The 18093-nt window shown below is 35.8% G+C and overlaps 1 protein-coding gene across 1 annotated transcript; it reads right to left on the bottom strand.

The window, feature by feature from the left end:
• Positions 1–1778: 1778 nt before the first annotated feature.
• On the bottom strand, positions 1779–15462 carry LOC146166452 (protein-glutamine gamma-glutamyltransferase E-like). The gene is made up of 15 exons (XM_083382737.1): positions 15193–15462; positions 13666–13854; positions 11190–11346; positions 10302–10408; positions 9810–9928; positions 9262–9390; positions 8426–8615; positions 7739–7859; positions 6757–6905; positions 6041–6148; positions 5454–5669; positions 4838–5032; positions 3965–4128; positions 3368–3507; positions 1779–2608 (listed from the first exon to the last, which is right to left on the bottom strand). The coding sequence occupies exons 1-15, from the start codon at positions 15293–15295 to the stop codon at positions 2455–2457; spliced, it is 2241 nt and encodes a 746-aa protein (XP_083238863.1). The 5' UTR covers positions 15296–15462; the 3' UTR covers positions 1779–2454.
• Between the last annotated feature and the right edge of the window lie 2631 nt (positions 15463–18093).

Here is an 18093-nt window from a genome sequence, read left to right on the forward strand (position 1 = left end):
TGTGTTACAGATATCAAAATAACCATTCTGTAGCAAATGAAGTTTATGATTTTAAAGACTGGCTAGTAAAAAGTGAATTAGCACTTCTCAATAACTAGTTTACAAATTTCTCCTTTAACGGAATTCCTATGATCGTTTTACATCTTCTAGGTTGCTTGAACTTTTAATTGAATATGATTGTTTAATTGTGTTTTTTTTAGATTCTCTGATGTCGTTTTTTTGAGGAACATTTGTATTTACTTGTGATAAAAACTTGTGCTTCGTGTAATATTTGTGCCTATTGACAAGCTTTGCAGAATATTGTAAGAATATTTTTCTCTTGAATCACCGCTTCTTCAAACCATATTTTTTGTTCGCACAAAAACATTACAGACAAACTTCTGGCCACATTTACAGTTTACTTGAAACGTTGCACGGGGAAACCCTTATTATGAGACTTTGTGCCAAACTTTCTAATTTTTTAAATGTTGGATTTCTGTCCAGTTCTAGACCATTATACAAAGTGTAATGCATTTAAATAGACAATTTGCCAACGGTTTGCACGCACAGCGACAGAAGAAGCCGGTCCGTGTCAACTTTCCTGCCGGTCCGCCAAATATATTTCAATTTTATATCTCAATTGAAAAATTCAAGATGTTGAAAGCTTATCCTTCAAATTTAGAATTTCTCAGCTTTGTTATTTGCAGCATTGTGACGTAACATAGAGGTAATGGTCTACTTTGGACTTTATTGTACGTCACAATGCTGCAAGTGTTGTGCGCAACTGTTAAAAGTAGGCTACAACTCGTTTAAGCCTTAAACTCTCAGACCAGCTGTATGTGAAAGCTAAGAAGTGTTTTAGTTGTATACTGTTGCGTTATCAAATTTTGGGTTGATTTTGATTTTTGAAGGTCCACCGGTCCGCAAAATTTGTTTTGAAATTTTACCGGTCCGTATGCTAAAAGGGTTGAGAACCACTGATATAGACGGTTTGAGCATATCTCAGAAACATTTGCATTGTTACTTATTTTGTACAACATCATTATTTTAGAAAGCGTTTTAAATCACTTAACGTACCTTTGTTGTTTGTTACTTTATTTACCTGATTTTAATTGTCGTTTCACAGATTCCAAGTGTCTTTTTTCTCTTGAAAATAAACGATTTGCCTGCTACACAAATCTTCTCAATACATATATTAATAGATATAATGCTGGCTACAAAGTAGATTCTCTTTAAGCAACTAAACCAAAGTTACAGTTTAACAGCAATGTCTGTTAAAATAAAAAGCTGATTAACTGTGGGCAAAGCGCCTGTAAATTAGTGAAATGCCCGAAGTGGCGTTTGTAAAGCGTCTTATAGCCAGCCTTTTGGCGCAAGAAATGAGTTACTTTTAAACAGACGGGTCAATTATGTGTATACGGATTAGGTTACGAGCTGAAAGCTTTTCTTATCAATCAGATTTCACCTAAATTGGAGTACTGGCTTCTAAAGTTTATTCTGCATTTGTTCATTGGTCAGTATTTATCGATAAGGAGACTTGATGGGCCCAATTTCATAAATAAATTCTCACAAACGTAGTCAGTGTTTCTCTTCTTTTGCTGCGTGATGGCCACAATATTGTGTCGGTCTTCAACCCAGAGGTACTGTAATCGAAACTACTTAGAAATGAGCAATTTATTGAAGGTTAATAGATTACAGCGTTGTCGTGTGAGTATAGAACGGTTAAAACAACTTCCAACACAATATGAAAATAAAAGAGAAAAACTTGCAACAAGAACATTTTCTGAACTCAGAAAGCTTCGGTGTAGAATGTTTAAACGGAAGGATGTTAAGCAAAAGTTAAAAATAAAATCTAAAATAAAATTTATACTTTATTGTGAGACTAATTTCTAACAAATGAAAAAAATTAGGCCAAATTAAATCATCTTTTCGTCAACTGAATGAAAACAATGCAACATTATAAAAATACACAATAAAATGAATAAAAAGCAAATCGTTCAACGAACCACGAACATGTTGACGTTTGCATCTTGAAAGAAAAAAACAAAGAGCTAACTTTTGGGATGTCCGATAATATCGGATCATAGACGATACCCGATATAAAGTGATAGTATCGGTACTCGTCCGATACTAGAGTACTATCGGTGCCGACCGATACTAAATAAATCGTACAATTCAGCCCTGATTTGCAATATAACACAACGTTTTCTACATTAAAAATAATATTTGCAAAAAAGAAGTGAATTAACTGTCGATAACTTCTTTTTTTTAATAAATAACACACTGGAAAAAATATTTGTTTTTTTAATTCCTTTGCTATAGTAATGACGTCATTTGGTATCAAATCGAACCGCCGTACACTTTTCGCCCAAAATATCGGATTTTAAGATCGAACTAAAATACAAAGGATCGAACATTTCTACATCGGCCTCCCCAGCTGAATAAAACCGCGTCCGAACCGTTGTGAGAGTGACGTCAGTCTAGTGACGCAACCACGTCGACGTCAAGGTGATTCTTGATGTCCTTGACCTGCTTGGAGTCGACGTCCACTAGGAGCGCTCGCCTGCCGACTTTTTTCGGGTTGATGGGGAACGACACTTGGGCTGTTCCACCGGCGACAATGTTACGACTGGGTGGAAATACAGTGGGTAAGGATTGCCACTTTGGCTATGTTAAGTGCTTAAGAACAGACTTGGGCAACTAGATATTTATAGTTTTTTAATTCATTGAATTAGCGCAAAATGCGACTAATTCTAATTCTAATCTAATTTGTAAATAGCTTGTGTGCTCTAATTCTAGATCTAACTAATTCAAATTCTACAAAAAGGTTATACTTTGACTGCCGAAATTAAATTTTTTTTAGCTGGAACGTTCAAGTTTTATTATAAATATAAAAAATTGAAACGTTTTAATTTTAATTTAGGTTAAAAAAGCTAAAAAAAAGTTTCAATGTCCAAGTTTGCCTTAATGGCTCATATTTATACGAGTTTTCCAATCATGGCTTTTTTTGCAGCACTTCAAATGCGTAATCACACTCCGACTGAGTGAAAAAGTTCATTAAACAGGATCTGTGTACAAAGTGTTTAAATTACTTGTGCTTTCACAATTTTCATATAAAAAGTTTGAAAACATATTCAGGATACACTCATTTTTTTAACGCGTAAGGTTTGAAATTTTAATTATTTATTAACAGGAGCTAAATCAAAAATAGTTTACAGCAGAGATTGTTACGCAGTATTAAAACTTATGCAAAAAAAATTGTTTTAAATAAATCTTAACAGCAAAAAAAATATACCAATTAATTTTGAAAGAGCTTGATTTAGCCACGCATCAAACCTACCAAAATGTCTTTATGAGCTTACTTGCAGTTATGACGTCATAGACTTACTTTAGTTTCCTTAACACCGGTCCACTGAGCCCCGGTCCCTCGAGTGTGATGATGACATTGGTAAGTCGGACCGGAAGTGGGTTTGTGACGTTGATAACAACCGTGTGTTCTTTACCAACCTGCAACTTGGTGTTGTCCAACTACACGAATTAAATAGTTTGGGTTAATACGGCTTATATTGTTTTAATGGTGATGGGCTTTAGGCTTTTTTTAAGTTTACTGTCCTAAAACGCCTTTAAAATGATTTTGTATAATTCCTAAATGAATTTGTATAATTCCCATTTTTATTTGTGTTGTTAAACTGGATAAATAAGTGGCCTTAGGTTGGTTAGGATGAAATTATATTTCATACATTTGTTTTGTTTAATAATCCCTTTTACTCATATAGAAGGAAGTTGTAAGTGCATAAGGTTTATCTAAATACAACCGATTTATGATTGTCTATAAATATATTATTCAAAACATTACTGCACTACTAATGTTTAACTTAAAAATCGGGAAATGAAATAGAATTGATCATGTATCAGGACTAGCTCTTTTGTAAAAAAAACTTACTTTAAATCACTTTAATTCAACTAAACTGTGTTCCAAGTTTACCTTAATATCAATAGCTTCCTTGTTGTCCAGTCTAAACTCGAACCGGTCAGCGAACATCTTGCTTGTCTCCTTCACCTTCGCCACTGCGCTCATCCGAAGCGAGTTTAATCCGATGAGCTTACCGTCGTAGTCGCTGAACATCACCGCGAACTCACGTGACACAGCTGTCGAAACACGTGGTTGGAGTGGGGTGGAAGGAGTTATATAAATATATTAAGACCAAAAATTCGATCGCTTTTTAATTTGGTTGGGTCGCCGACTGCAGTAGTTTTATATGGTAAGACAAATTCGCACTGATTAATTCTTATTTCCTATATATTGTTAGATCACAAGAAAAATAATTGGACCGCCAAAGCTTTGCTGTTATGCTTCCGGCGTTTTTTGGGTCGCGGCGAAAAGAGACGCGGCTGTGGAAATTATGCGTGTTATTACGGTAAGGCCAAAACTTTAATTTTCTAAGCAAAATTCTTTTTATTGAAACCTTGTTCTTACAAAGCATGCACCCTCATTTCTCGCCGTGGTCATGACCAGTCAAGCACCTTATTAAGCTGGAAAGCCAAAGATGTTTTGCAATAGATTATTCGAATATTGTTAAACACGTAAGAAATTGTTTTTTAGTGTATCTAATTTTTTATAATGACAACAAGTTATATAGAAAGAATAAAACAACATTTTCCACAAGCTGTCTGCTTTTTTAAGATATTTTACTCTGTTTGAAAGCTACAGTGTTCAATTATCTCTAAGTAGTGCGTTTATGGCACAGAAGAGAATTAAACGAGCTACTGACAATAAAAAGAATAAAGCGCATAATGATTAATGATGAAAAATATTGCAAAAATAACCTCAGTCTCCAGAAGACAGCTATAGACTTACTCTGTTTGGCAGCGACAGGTACAGCCGAGAACCTTTGTCTCTTGATAAACAGTTTCTTCTCCCCGGTGTACTGAGTGGAATGGAGCACAGCAGATATGTCCACCGTACAATCAGCGTCCGTGTCGTTCGTGGCTTTGATTAAAACCGAAAAACCGTCGCCGTTTCGAAGGTTCGCGGAAGGTGACGTGCTGAAGTCTGTGACGTAACAATACAGGTAATTGTCTGGAGCTCTTAATGTGTCGCTGGTGAGTGGGAATATTTTTTTAACAAAATATATAAATCTAAATTATAAATTCTCGAGTTTCTATACATCCAAAAAATAAGCAAAAAAGTATAAACTAATATAAAACAATCCTTATATAAGATAATGCTTTTATACGTCCAGTTGATGTAAATACGTCCAGTTGAAGTGAAAATTAGCAAAAGTGTCCCAAAAATTCCAATAATTAGACGAATTTTTAGCAAAATCTGTTTTGTAAATAAAAACTGAAGTTAAATCAACATTTTACTAACATTTACTGGCCCAAGGTAGCCCATCCTCACATACACATTGACCATTGACCTCGCGTAACCCCGCATACATACTGACCTAGAGTAACCCCGCATTTGTACTGACCTAGAGTAACCCCCTTCCCCTGTTCCTCCACAGCGAGGAATCCCTCCTGGTAGTCCGGGTGACTCCCGAAGCCGTAAGCTCGCTTGAAGGCTTCCCTCTCCTCAGCGCTTTGCTCAGGGTACTTGTACGTCATCGTGACGTCATTGCGTTCGTCACTTCCGACCGCTTTGGTGCTGATGGACTTGCCTACGGAGCGGGTGGTGCGGGAACCGATGCCTGGGAGGAAATGGGTGGAGGTGTAAGTGGAAATAACTACCAGTAGTATTTAAAATACCTTCATCGTTGTAGAGGTAAAAAAAGGGTCGCTCAACATGAAATTCATTGTAATATTGTGTTTTTTAGCAAAAATGTTGCACTTAAATTTATATAATCATTTGGCAAAACTTGTTATACGTTTAAAATCATTAAAATCAAGACAATTTTAAAAACGGCAACAATTCGGAATGTCTTAAACTTCGTCGATAAGGTCACCACCTCTTAAAATTATAAACTTGTTTCAGAGCACTTTTAACGACATAAGAGGTAGCTTTCGGATCTTTAGATTAAACAGGGACTGAACCATTTATTCGAAGTGTGACGTCACTTACTGGTGATGACGTAATCACCGAGTTCGTCCTGTTCAACGATCCAATTGACGCGATCCGAGTTGACTTCGGCGAACACGAATCCTGTCTCGAAACCGAGGTAAACCTCACCTGTGGAAGGTTACTATCGGTCAAATAACAGAAGGTTACTACAGGTCAAGCTAAAGATACTATAACTTCAGGTTACCGTTATACAAAACTAGTAAACCACAGTTTAAATTTTAAATCAATAAAATATACAAGAAAAAAAACACATCTGGAACCATCGTATTGGGAACACGACTGTTTAAATTCACACTGATAAAAATCATGGAAATCAATAAAATGTGTCGATCCTATCAACTAACATTTGCAAAATTATGCTAAAACCAGGGCTACCGAGTCGGAAACGGACTTGGGACTTGACGGGGTCGGTTTGCTTTGCTGGAGTCGGACTCGGGACTCGACTAAACCCACGTAAAACTACCCGAGCACGACGTGCACATGAGCAGTCCAATTTTTTAACTATCAATTAGGGATTTCTGAACACCCACCTAATTAGTTACGTAAATAGGTGAAATACAGGTTTTGGAATCGGAGCCGAAATCGGGACTCGACGAAAAAGCAGAATTATGTCGGACTTATATTTAACCGACTCCGCAGCCCTGGTTTAAACACCTACTATTTCAAGTTGCTTATAGATTGAAGTCAGTATGGCTAAGTTATCCACAACCACCCACCGTTCTTGATAGCTTTGAGAGGTGCAGGTCCAGTCTGGTAAAGCCCCAAGCTAACTTCCTGTGGTGTCGCGTCCAATGCTTGCCAGCCTTCGTATCCTGGAGGTAAATCAGGCCGGGTCATCCAAGACTCGTTCCATACGTGGAAGTTCCTACAGGGAAGTAATAACACATTATCTCGACCCGATTACACTACCAATAAGAAAGTAATAACAAATTACGTAGGATGTATTTATAACGGACAGTATTGTACTTTCAAAAGGAATTATCTCCTTACACCATGGGGGTGACCAATAAAACAAGCAAGATTTGTAAGCCTGATGTACATATCTTATTACTCTTATAATGTTTGGTTCTTACACGCTACAACACCATCACTGAGGCAGTGGTTCTTAACATATTTGATATTTCAGACAAAGCACATAAAATAGGTGTTTCTGTAGCAGCGACTTGGCGGTTTGACCAGAACATGGTTCCCAACCAGAGCTATATATTTTTTAACAGCAATAAACTTTTTTTCGGAATAATAAACATTTATATTAATGTAATTTTATGAGGAAAAACAAATCAATGTTATTACAAACTTAATATGCTGTTGATGGTAAAACATATTGTGTTTTAAACAAACATTTGCTTGTCATCAAGTTTTACACAAATCACTCTATACTTATCTTCCACCTTCAGATGATTGTTTTTAGACATTTAGATAAGCTTTTGGCAGCAAAATAAAATTTTAGGTCTATGATAAAGAATAAGCCATTGTTTGTTTAAAATAAACATTATGTACTTAAAGAAATTTCTTTTTATTTAAACACGGACTTAAGTGCCTTAAAGTTAAAACCGAAATAATAACAGCATCAAACTCGTAACAAAACACAGTTCGGAATAAGACCAAAATTGGAGTAAATACCTATCGCAATAACGTTTGAAAAACTGGATTGGAGAAAAACGTTACCTAGCGGCAGCTATTATTTATTATACCCACCACACGCTGTCGCCACCGAGTTCAATCTCGTCTCCATTAACGTCGATGTAATTGTCGATGGTCATCGAGCCTTCGGTGTCGTGAGCTGACGAGAAGTTGGTGATGCTTCGGGTGGGGATTCCTGGCAATGTAAAAAGGTGGGGAACGTGAGTTACAAACAAGCGGTTGATTTGGTTGCAGGCGTACAGCTCAAACTTTGATGTATAAGTTTGTGGGAATATTCATTTGATTAAGATACTAATGATGCTTTTAGTAGCGAAATGTATTTATCATGTGACATCCAAACAAACTGATATTTGCTTTACTAAGTTCTGTATTTAGTTGAATCTTTATCATTTAAAGACATTTGAAGACTTTTTCTAAGAACATTTGTACTTTTAAAAACCGAAAATTGGATTATTATCGAAAATTAAACAGTATAAATGCCATAGTGGAAATCATAACAAATAGTGGAAAATTGTTTTTTTTGTTGTTTTTTTAGTAACAGGTCATACTTAAAACGTAACTTAAACTACATCTTAAACAAATTCAAACAATATTTAAAGACTTTATTTTGGAAAACCTGTTTAATCAAAGCTATAAAAACAGTGACAATTTACGACAATCGATACACGATAAGTGAGGTTGATTTAATAGGTGTGGTATAGCACCCTAGAAAACACAAAAAAAATGTTAATTTCCACTCACCCAGGCACCTCAGTACAGTTGTTACGAGCCCCGAGAAAACCCAGCATTGTCCGAACGCGACCGACTTATTTGTTGCGTAATACTGCTGCAATATCTCCACACTACCGTTCCACTTGGTTGGCGCCACACCCCCTGTGTAATCTCCCGACCAATTGCCTTCGAGAACGCCGTCGTCGTCCTGGGCGTTTACCTATCACAGGACGCCAAAATATGGGCGTGGCAATGATGTGCAAAGTATTATTTCCAGAAAAACTTTCAGTATCTAAAGCCCTGGGAATGTTGGCGTTTTTTATTATCACGGTAATGTAATGTTTCCTGTAGGTTGTAGATAAACACCAAAATCATTGTAGCTTTTATATAGATAAACCTATTTTTTTAATCGGAGCACAGAATATTTTGTAACAAACAAATTTGAAAATACTCTATTACAGGTCGTGGTAAGAAATAAAAAATGTTTGAGTTATACAGATAATATTGTTTTACACTAAAAAGCTAATTAAATACCTAAAATATTCTGTTACAAAACATTTTTTTGTTTAGTTCCTTTTTTCTTTTAAGAAAGAGTCAAGTTCCATTTATAGTACATGAGGATATTTTTCATGTGTTTTTAATATGCATCGATTGAAATAACGTTATAAGTAGATAAAAAAATTTGGAAAACAATACACGGGTTTTAATAAAGCCATTATATTTGATTAAATCGACATTTCGTAGTTCACAAACATTTCGTTTCGGTCATACCTTGGTTTATGCCATTACCAGTGGAAAAATAAAGTCTTATTCGAAAGTACTTTGAAGTTAAAGAAAGCAATATACAAGAACAAATATCAACTCACCATGGCAGATATGATTCTAGTAACCCACACGGGGTCTCCCCTTTTCTTCACCCACTTACTGGGGTTCGATTTCACCCTCTTGTCCTTGTCCAACAACATCAAACAACAATCGAGAATGTTGTCCTCGAACTGAAAATAAACAATTTAGTAAAAAGGTGTGAGTCACTTTAAGTACAAGTTAAAAATGAGTGAAAAATATGTGTTTTTGCAAAATTGAAATCATTCGAAATATATCTTTATATTTTTCAAGATAGTTTACATAATCCTAAACCTGTTTGGTGTTAAATTTATTTGAACAATCCCAAATTTAGAAAACACAACAAAGCGGCGTAAAAAATGACCAATTAACCATTTTAGAGATTATGTTGAACAGTTTTTGGAAGGAAAAAATGTTTTTTTTAGGCACACTATGCACGGATCGGTAAGGTAGCTTAATAATGAATCTCAGAGCCAAAAAATCATCTTTATAGACACGTTTAAATTCGACATACTCAACCTTTTTGAAATTCATTTCTAAACTATATTTTTAATTTCCGCTTATTACTAACCTGCCCGAAGTTCCACTTCTTTCCCGAAACCCAATCACTGCTTCCCCGGTACACGATCCCAAGGTCATTGAGGACGTATTCGTCACGGTCCACTGCGTTCTCCATGTACACTGCGTCATCTGCAACACGTGGTCAGTAAGTTAAGTAATGAAGGAACCACGCACGATTAAATTAATAGGACCGCTAAAACACAGTTCGCCCAGTAATTTACACATCCCGTCGCCTCACCTCTAAATTATGGACCTATGTTTTAATCAACAATGATAAGTGAAACGAAATGTTGGACTCCTATGTTACGCAAGTAGACAAACCGGTATCAGTTCACAAAATCTTAAAACAATCTTTAAATTCGTAAAAATATGAAGTCCACAAATAGACGATGACTACAGTATATAGAAAATCTACTTTGCAAGACACGATAACAAACCATAAAACATCACACAAAAAGGCAGGTATTTTAAAACATTGAAGCGATAGCAGTGCGACTCTGACCTTTGGCCCACGGGTTGAACAATATGATGACGTCAGGCTCATCGTCTCGTGACGTCACTACTTGATCGTCTTGCAGGTGGGTCGTGAACTCAACAGTTGCCTTGTATCTGAGGAAGAACAAATGATGACATAAGAAACAGGGATCATTCAACAATAGGTTCTGTGGGGCGTTAGTCTTAGGGTCCAACCGAAGCCAGTAAGTCCCAAAAAGGCACCTTTTGTTACATTAATCATCAGTTTGTCACCAGTGCAGTGCTTCTCAACCTATGGGTCGGAATGGGTCGCCAAATGAAGTAGTTTACAAAGTTGGATTAATTAAGATTGGTTTTGAACGAGATTTCTATGATTTGAAAGAACTGTGGGGGAAGAACGAAGACATGGCTAACATTAATTAAATTCAATATTCTTGGTCATCCTACATAAAGAGGACACTTATACATTACACATACTTGTATATTGATATATTATTATAATATCACTGCATGTTACGTAGTTTTAAACACAAAAACAGAAGATACAACAAATAAGAAAATAGCAGGGGGCATGGAACATTATTGGACTTTAAATAAATAGTTGAGACCAGTCAAATTCAGCCGCTATATAGTCCTAATAATGAGGTCAGATATATTAGAAGCACCCGTATTCTCTCGACACATAGGTCAGTGCGAATTTTAATTTTACGATAACCTTTTTTCAAAAAAAAAAACAAACAAACAAGACAACTAGATTTGGCGCTAAAATCCTGAAAAAAATGTCCTCACTTACAAATTTTCCAATTTAGTAATTAAACATTTTTCACACAGAAACAAACCGAGCGCATTCGAGTATGAAAAACACAAGCAGCGCATTCAAAATCAGAGTAATTTAAAATTTTAAGGATATCCATACTTTCCAATAGGAACAGTCGGCGGTATGTTGACTTGAAACGTCACAATGAATGTTTCTTCGTCTTCTGACGTAATAATCATTCCCCACTTTTTGGGCTCTATAGCGTCAACTAGCGGACATCTTATCTTGGAAGCGTTCATCAGTTGGGGGGTCGAACCTAGAGTGGAAAAAGTTTAAAGCTACGCCCTTTCAAAGACCTAGGGCACGGGTTTCAAAGTGTGGTCTGTGATCAAGCCATTGTGGAGTCGCACTGCACAACGAAAACGGAATATTTAGTATTTTGAAATTGGTTATTCAGAATATAAGCCTTATTAAAATCCCGACTCAAAATACAAATATTAAGCGTAAATAATGTTTGCACTTTACACATTTACTTTCTATAAAAATCGCCAACGTGTCTGGCAGTATTGAAAAGTACGTTTTAATGTAACGATATATGGCAAATTTAATTTATACGTCAATAGACATTATCTTCATAACTATAGTTGCACAATACGCACCCGAAGTATTATATAGGGTGTCGATAACAGATGTGCCCAGTATTTTTGTAAATAGAACAACGATGCTTGCAAACAAATAACAAGCGTATAACTCCAGCAGAAGTTGTCTGTTTTAAGCGCAGTTTTTCTATAAATTTGTCCTGCCTTTACCGAGAGTTTAGAAGGAAATTAATGATTTACATTAAGTTCTTTATGTTGAACGCAGTGATAAAACAGGAACCAGTGGTAGTAGCTCGTAACACCTAAACTTTATGAGTGGTTAAATCTTGGGATGTTTGGTCAGCCGGTGAAATGTATCCGCGTTTATCGACTTTGTAATAAAATTAAATAATGCGCAAACATGTGTGTACTACAGCGGTAGGATACTACTACAAAACGTTGATGGAAAGAATTTATTGCAAGAAAAACTTTTTTATTTTCATTTTGTTCAACTTTTGGTAATAGAGGTATATAATATTTTGACACACTTTTTTACCTAACATCAATTAATTTAGTAACTGTTAACAGTAATATTTAAATAGACTAATTACACACATACAGTTTGACTGCTGATTTGAATTTCGTGTTTTTCGAGATGTTTCACACATTAATGGGAAAAAAGTTTTGAATACCGGCCCTGCTTGCAAATTTTTGTATAGGATTTTCGAAGATTTTGTTTCTTCTGTGTTAACGTCTTTATAATTTTGCCCTATGTTAAGTAACTATATAGGTAAATTGGTTATGGATTTTGGGTTAAGCGAATTTTTGAAAACCTATTTCATTAAAGAAAACAATTGTAAGTTTTCTCCAACCCCTCTTCAAAGTAATAATACATTAGCAACGTTAGGGCAGGCCTTTATGTGTACATTTATAAACTGCTTTCTTAATACAAATTTAAAATGCTACACACAACTGTAGCGTGAGCAAACCTACAGTAACTTCGTGTTTGATTGGTTTAAAACTTATTTTATCCACGTGGCAGTATTTCGACTACGTACAAAGGTCACGTGACTTAATGGAGGCCAGGTCAACATCCGGTATATTAATCGTTTATTAAAATTCCGCAATTCCCGCAAGAGAAGGATAACCTGTGAGGTAGTTACTAGCGTCCAGCGTAACGCATTGTGTGGCCCCAATTAAGGTTAATTTGCGCTGGCCGTTAAACTACAAAGCGCAATAAGTTACTACAATCGCTGGTAGGACTTGAAACGTTGTGGTTTTGTTTCGCTGTTTTTGTGTAGTTTTGATTTTATTTTAATAGACGCCAACGTGGCCTTATACATAGTCACACTCTTACACATGAATTTCGAAAAGTCAACATGAGTGGTTGTATCAAAACATTTTTGAGCGCGACCAAAATTTGATTTTTGTGAACACCTCGCGATCAAAGATACAGAAAACTAATATGAAATGCGTTGGTTTTTAGTGATGAATTCTTAGCAAACAGTTTAAAAAGGTTAGCTGGCGTTTTACTCTGACTAAACTATTCAACTCCACTATTGTTTTGTCATCAACCAACTTGACTTTAACTTAAACATGATTTGATTTATTGCAGAAAGCCATAACTGTTTATAATGCAATTATTCTGTTTAACAAGACGAAACCAACTAAATGTGTTTGATGTAATTATTCAGTCTATGTTGGGATGTAGCCTTCCTTGAATGGGAGAAAAGCAAATTACAACAGTTTTGTACAGCGGCCTTTAGGCTATAAAAGATTCGTTTGAAATAGGCAAAGCTTAACATAAAATTAAAGCAAAATTGCATTTACGTATAAAAAATATAGCTGGGGTTTCATGGCCTCGTGGTAAATCATTAAGTTTGCATACTAATTGAGCTTATTTTTTTAAATTTCGGTTACTTATTTTCCAAATTAAGTTTTGACGCCTTAAGAAATCCAGGTTTAAAAACGCTCTGTACAATCACGTTCGGCGTCCATACCACGAACGAGTATAGGGTTTCGGCTCCCTTATCAAACATCGCACAGCGAAAACTCACCTAGACCCAGTTCGAGCACAACTTTGTCTGCAGTTTTGTGGAACTTTCGTTGAAACTTCATCTTTATGTTGAAAGTTTGTCCCCTCCGGAGCACCAAGGTAGCTCCACTGTACTCGTTCGTGTGGTGGCATGACGTGTTTTCCGTCTTCATCCAATCACAATCGACCGTCTTTAAGTCCAGCCCTTCGACTGAAAACGAAAATCAATTGATTTAATGTTTTTGTACTGTATTGTGCCATTGGGCAAGTTTAAATGATATTAAGTTTTTCATCATTCTAGTATTTAGGCTTTAAGTGGGCGTTCGGTGAGGTTTTTGACTCAATTGCATTTATTTATGATGTGATTCAAATCATAGTAAACCTAACCTAATTTTGCAGGATATACTTTTCTGTCCTTATTAAAGTCATGCAGTCATTTACAAGTTCTTAAGATAAATATATTTCGCCACAAAATAGGCATCATAAGTCTCATATATATGCTTCAATTTGAAGTTATTGTCGTCATTTACCTAATTCCCAAAGGGTGAAAAAATTCCTTGTTTTTAGACATTTAGTTTACCATTAACCTAATTTTAGTTAGGAGCCTATATCGTTATGATAGTTGTGTATCACTACTAAATACAGCTTTTAAAACATGACAAGTTAGGAATGCTGTAAAGACCAGGCAGTCGGTGTTTATTTCCAACAAGATTGATTGGTTTTAAAAGCCCAGCTACACTTTGGAGCACGATGGTTGAGCTAAAAGCCCATCAGCTTCAATGCCTGCAGAATGTTGAAAGTTGTAAATTGTGCGACCACGGTGAAAGATGATACAGCCCAGAAGACAAACACCAAAGTCAAACAAATATAAACTTCGGGATACCGGATGGCAGGGCGTCTGGCTTTCACAATTTCAACGTGTCTGTCTACATCAGGGGTTCTAAACCCTTGGGGTAGGTGACTAGTTTAAGGGGGTCCATAATGACCTAATCGAAACTTAGATGTATAATTTGTAAATCAGGTTAATCGGTTAGTTATAGGCCTAAATTAAAACAAAGAGTTTTACTGAAAAAGACGCTTTGTCGCCATCTACATATTTGTATTTCGAGTAGACTTCATTTTAGTTCACATTTATTGGACTCAAAACACAAGGTTCTTCAAGTCTATTTGTTTATGACGTCATCTTTTAAAATTGAATGCCGACCCTGGTCTAGGAAAACCAAAATAATTGTCGGGGGGGAACTACTGTTAAGTTGTATTCTTTTCATGATTTGACTCAAAACTATAAACTTATAATCAACTTTTATAAGGACCAAAAATCCATCCACACCTGACGTAATATATTTATCAGCAAAAGGAATCGCAATAAATAGTCAAACAACCGTTTAATTTACAAAAACTTTAGTTTTATTGAAACCTAACAAATTTATCTAGAAAAGTGTATCGACAAATATAGGTGAAAATCTGCTCTATGTTTGTCAAACGCTGTTTTTTGCTTCAGAACACAAAGAGACATAGGCTACAAAACAGCTGAAAGTGAGCAACTTACCGACATTACTTCGATAACCTACACGATTATTTATGTTCTGTTGACGACTTTGTACTCGCCCGACATCGTGTTCAACGGTTTCAGTACTACTACAAGAACCCATGGCTCTTAATCTCTCAAACTATTACTCAAAACTTTGGAACATAATGGTTGGAGGTTGTAGTACGACGTAATAAGAATATCAAAGCCCATACAGAAGTAGGTATCATTTTGAACGTTTCGAATAACTCTTTATTCATTTTCAACATAGCATTGGATTGCAAATCATAACTGCTATGTTGAAAATGAATAAAGAGTTATTCGAAACGTTCAAAATGATACCTACTTCTGTATGGGCTTTGATATTCTTATTACGTATTACTCAAAAGATTTAAAATACTGGCTCAGCTAGAAGCAGAAGCAGAACTAGTCTAAGATAAACACAAACTCAAACTGGACTGTTGTTTGTAATCGAATCCCGACTGATTGTGACGACAGAAAGGTAAGGTGACGTCACCATGGATTCGGTTGCTGACTGTGGTTTCATCTTTATATCAATAGAAGGGCTAAGTCCGTGGCTTATTTGAAGTTGAAACTGAAATCTGATGTTCGTACAATGGTATTTCTCTTAAGCAACTCGATCGTTCCTGTTGTGAAGCGATTTATTGTTGATACTGATATACCCTGTTAATATTGCAAACCGACTTTTTAAAGCAAGCCTTTAAATGTTTATAAACAGGCATTTTACAAAGTGTCAAACCATAGTGCCACAGAAGAATCCCAACCGAGTTATAATCAATGTCGTAAGCAGTTGAGGATCTAGGATTTTGTTTGGGGAAGGGCATGACATTTTTTTAGAGATAACGTACCAGTCTTAGGTCATTTCGCAACGTCAGAAAGTTACGTCAAAACGCGACGTCAAAGACTACATCTTTTTTCGTCAAAGGTTACATCTTTTTTTACATTACGCAGTTAAAATATGAAAAAAAACAGCTTTTGGGGGGTTAATGGCCACGTACTTTTTATTAGAAATCAGATATATGTTATTTTAAACAAAATGTCTCGTGAACCGTTCCGATCCCAAATGACGTCATTCATATGCTCAAACAAGCAAAAAATATAAAATTAAAACCTTTGTAGGTGTATTTTTCCTTTTGTGAGGCCAAAGTGTTAAGTTTGGTTACCTACCTTTTGTCAACTTAATATTTTTTAATAAATTTATCTTTTAAAATAAAAATCGCGGCATTGGATTGCAAATCACAACTGGAATCCCATATTAAATAGGTATAGGAATGGCAACGATACCACCCTAGTATCAAACGAGTAGCGATACTACCACTTGGCATCTGGTATCGGCGCCGATCCGATATTATCGGACGAGTACTGATAATACTACTCGTCATCGGGTATCGGCGCCTATCCAATATTTGCATACATCCCTAGGACTTTACCTTGAGGGCGATTTTTAAGCCCTCCCCCTAACAAATAGTAACTATAGAGTGGGAGGTTTATCGCCACTTATTGATGACGTAACAATAGTTTTACCTGGCCTTGGCTCCTCCGAGTTTCCAAAACATTGCAACTTTTTGAGTTTGTCAAAGAACGGCATCCTTCTCTATGACGTCACAGTCCCCTTTGTCTGTCAACAATTAGCAGCGAATAGAAACCCTAAGGACAAGCAGCTTTGAATAAAAATAATGCTCTGAGAAAAAAGTATTATGAAAATAAGCAGTATCAAAAAGTTTTAGAATTCTTGCAAGCATTTATTTGGAATTGCGTTAATCAGGAATAAACTGACCTAAAAAGTAAGCGGTTTAAATTTCAAAAAACTCATACTATTTGTCACGAATCTTTATACTCATACGATTTGTCACCAAAGTTTTTGCATACTTTTAACCACTTGTAATGCCAATTTATATATGGCGTTTTTAAAAGTGTCAGTCAAGTAAAAAAAAAGTTAATTACGCCCATATTATATTGTAGACGACAAATTCAACACGTCATTCTAAACAAGCAAAAATGTTATCTATGAAATTACTTTTTTTAAGATGTAAAACTACTATTCTCGGTTATATTACTATTTAAAACAAGCACTTGTCTACGAATAAGCGCGCTAGATATACTTCGTGTACACCAAGTATGCGGAAGTTAATGTTAATACGTGGGCGGTTGTTCTGCAACGAAAGCAGATATTTTCGACAGAAAGTTCCGCTCAACATGCTTGAGATACAATTGCGCTGTATAACAAAATTAACCAAAGAATGATAATAATATAACGTGACTCAAAATAAAATTTCTGAATTTGGCAGTGACATTATGATTCCTGTGGTAACATAAAACATTAAGCTATCATACGATGGGAAAACTGCTAAATCCGCCCAGTAAGGATTTCGATTGGGATAAAGTCGAACATAAAACATGGTAAGGCCACTGTTCTAATAAAGTGGTTTTCTTAATTTACAAAAAAAACGTCACAAAGTTACGTTATAGCATGACGCCTGAAAAAGGTCACCTTCGGAAACCTGATGTGACCGTTCGATGTAGTGCACCAACATGCAGCTGAAATATTAGCTTAAATACATTAAAGGAGATGGCGAGTTGAACTGGCGAACAAAAGACCATTTTCTTACAGGAACGTCCTGGCTTACCTACGGGCATTCGAGCCCGGTTTATAAATCCATATAAGGTGGCTGCCACATAAACAAAGCTGTGCGCCGCTACAAAGCAGACACAAAGCCATTTATGTTGACGCTAAAAGCATTACCATTTTTATGACACATTATCACCTCGACTTTTTTAACTGGCTTTGAACCATAGTGTATATAACTGGCTGTGCAGAAATTGACTGGGTGCACCTATTTTAAGTACGATCTCAGCCCAATTAGGTCTATATAAAATCATAATTAAAATATCACGAGACTC

Source organism: Ascidiella aspersa, chromosome 1 (genome assembly GCF_963924565.1).
Source record: "Ascidiella aspersa chromosome 1, kaAscAspe10.2, whole genome shotgun sequence".
Lineage (NCBI taxonomy): Eukaryota > Metazoa > Chordata > Ascidiacea > Phlebobranchia > Ascidiidae > Ascidiella > Ascidiella aspersa.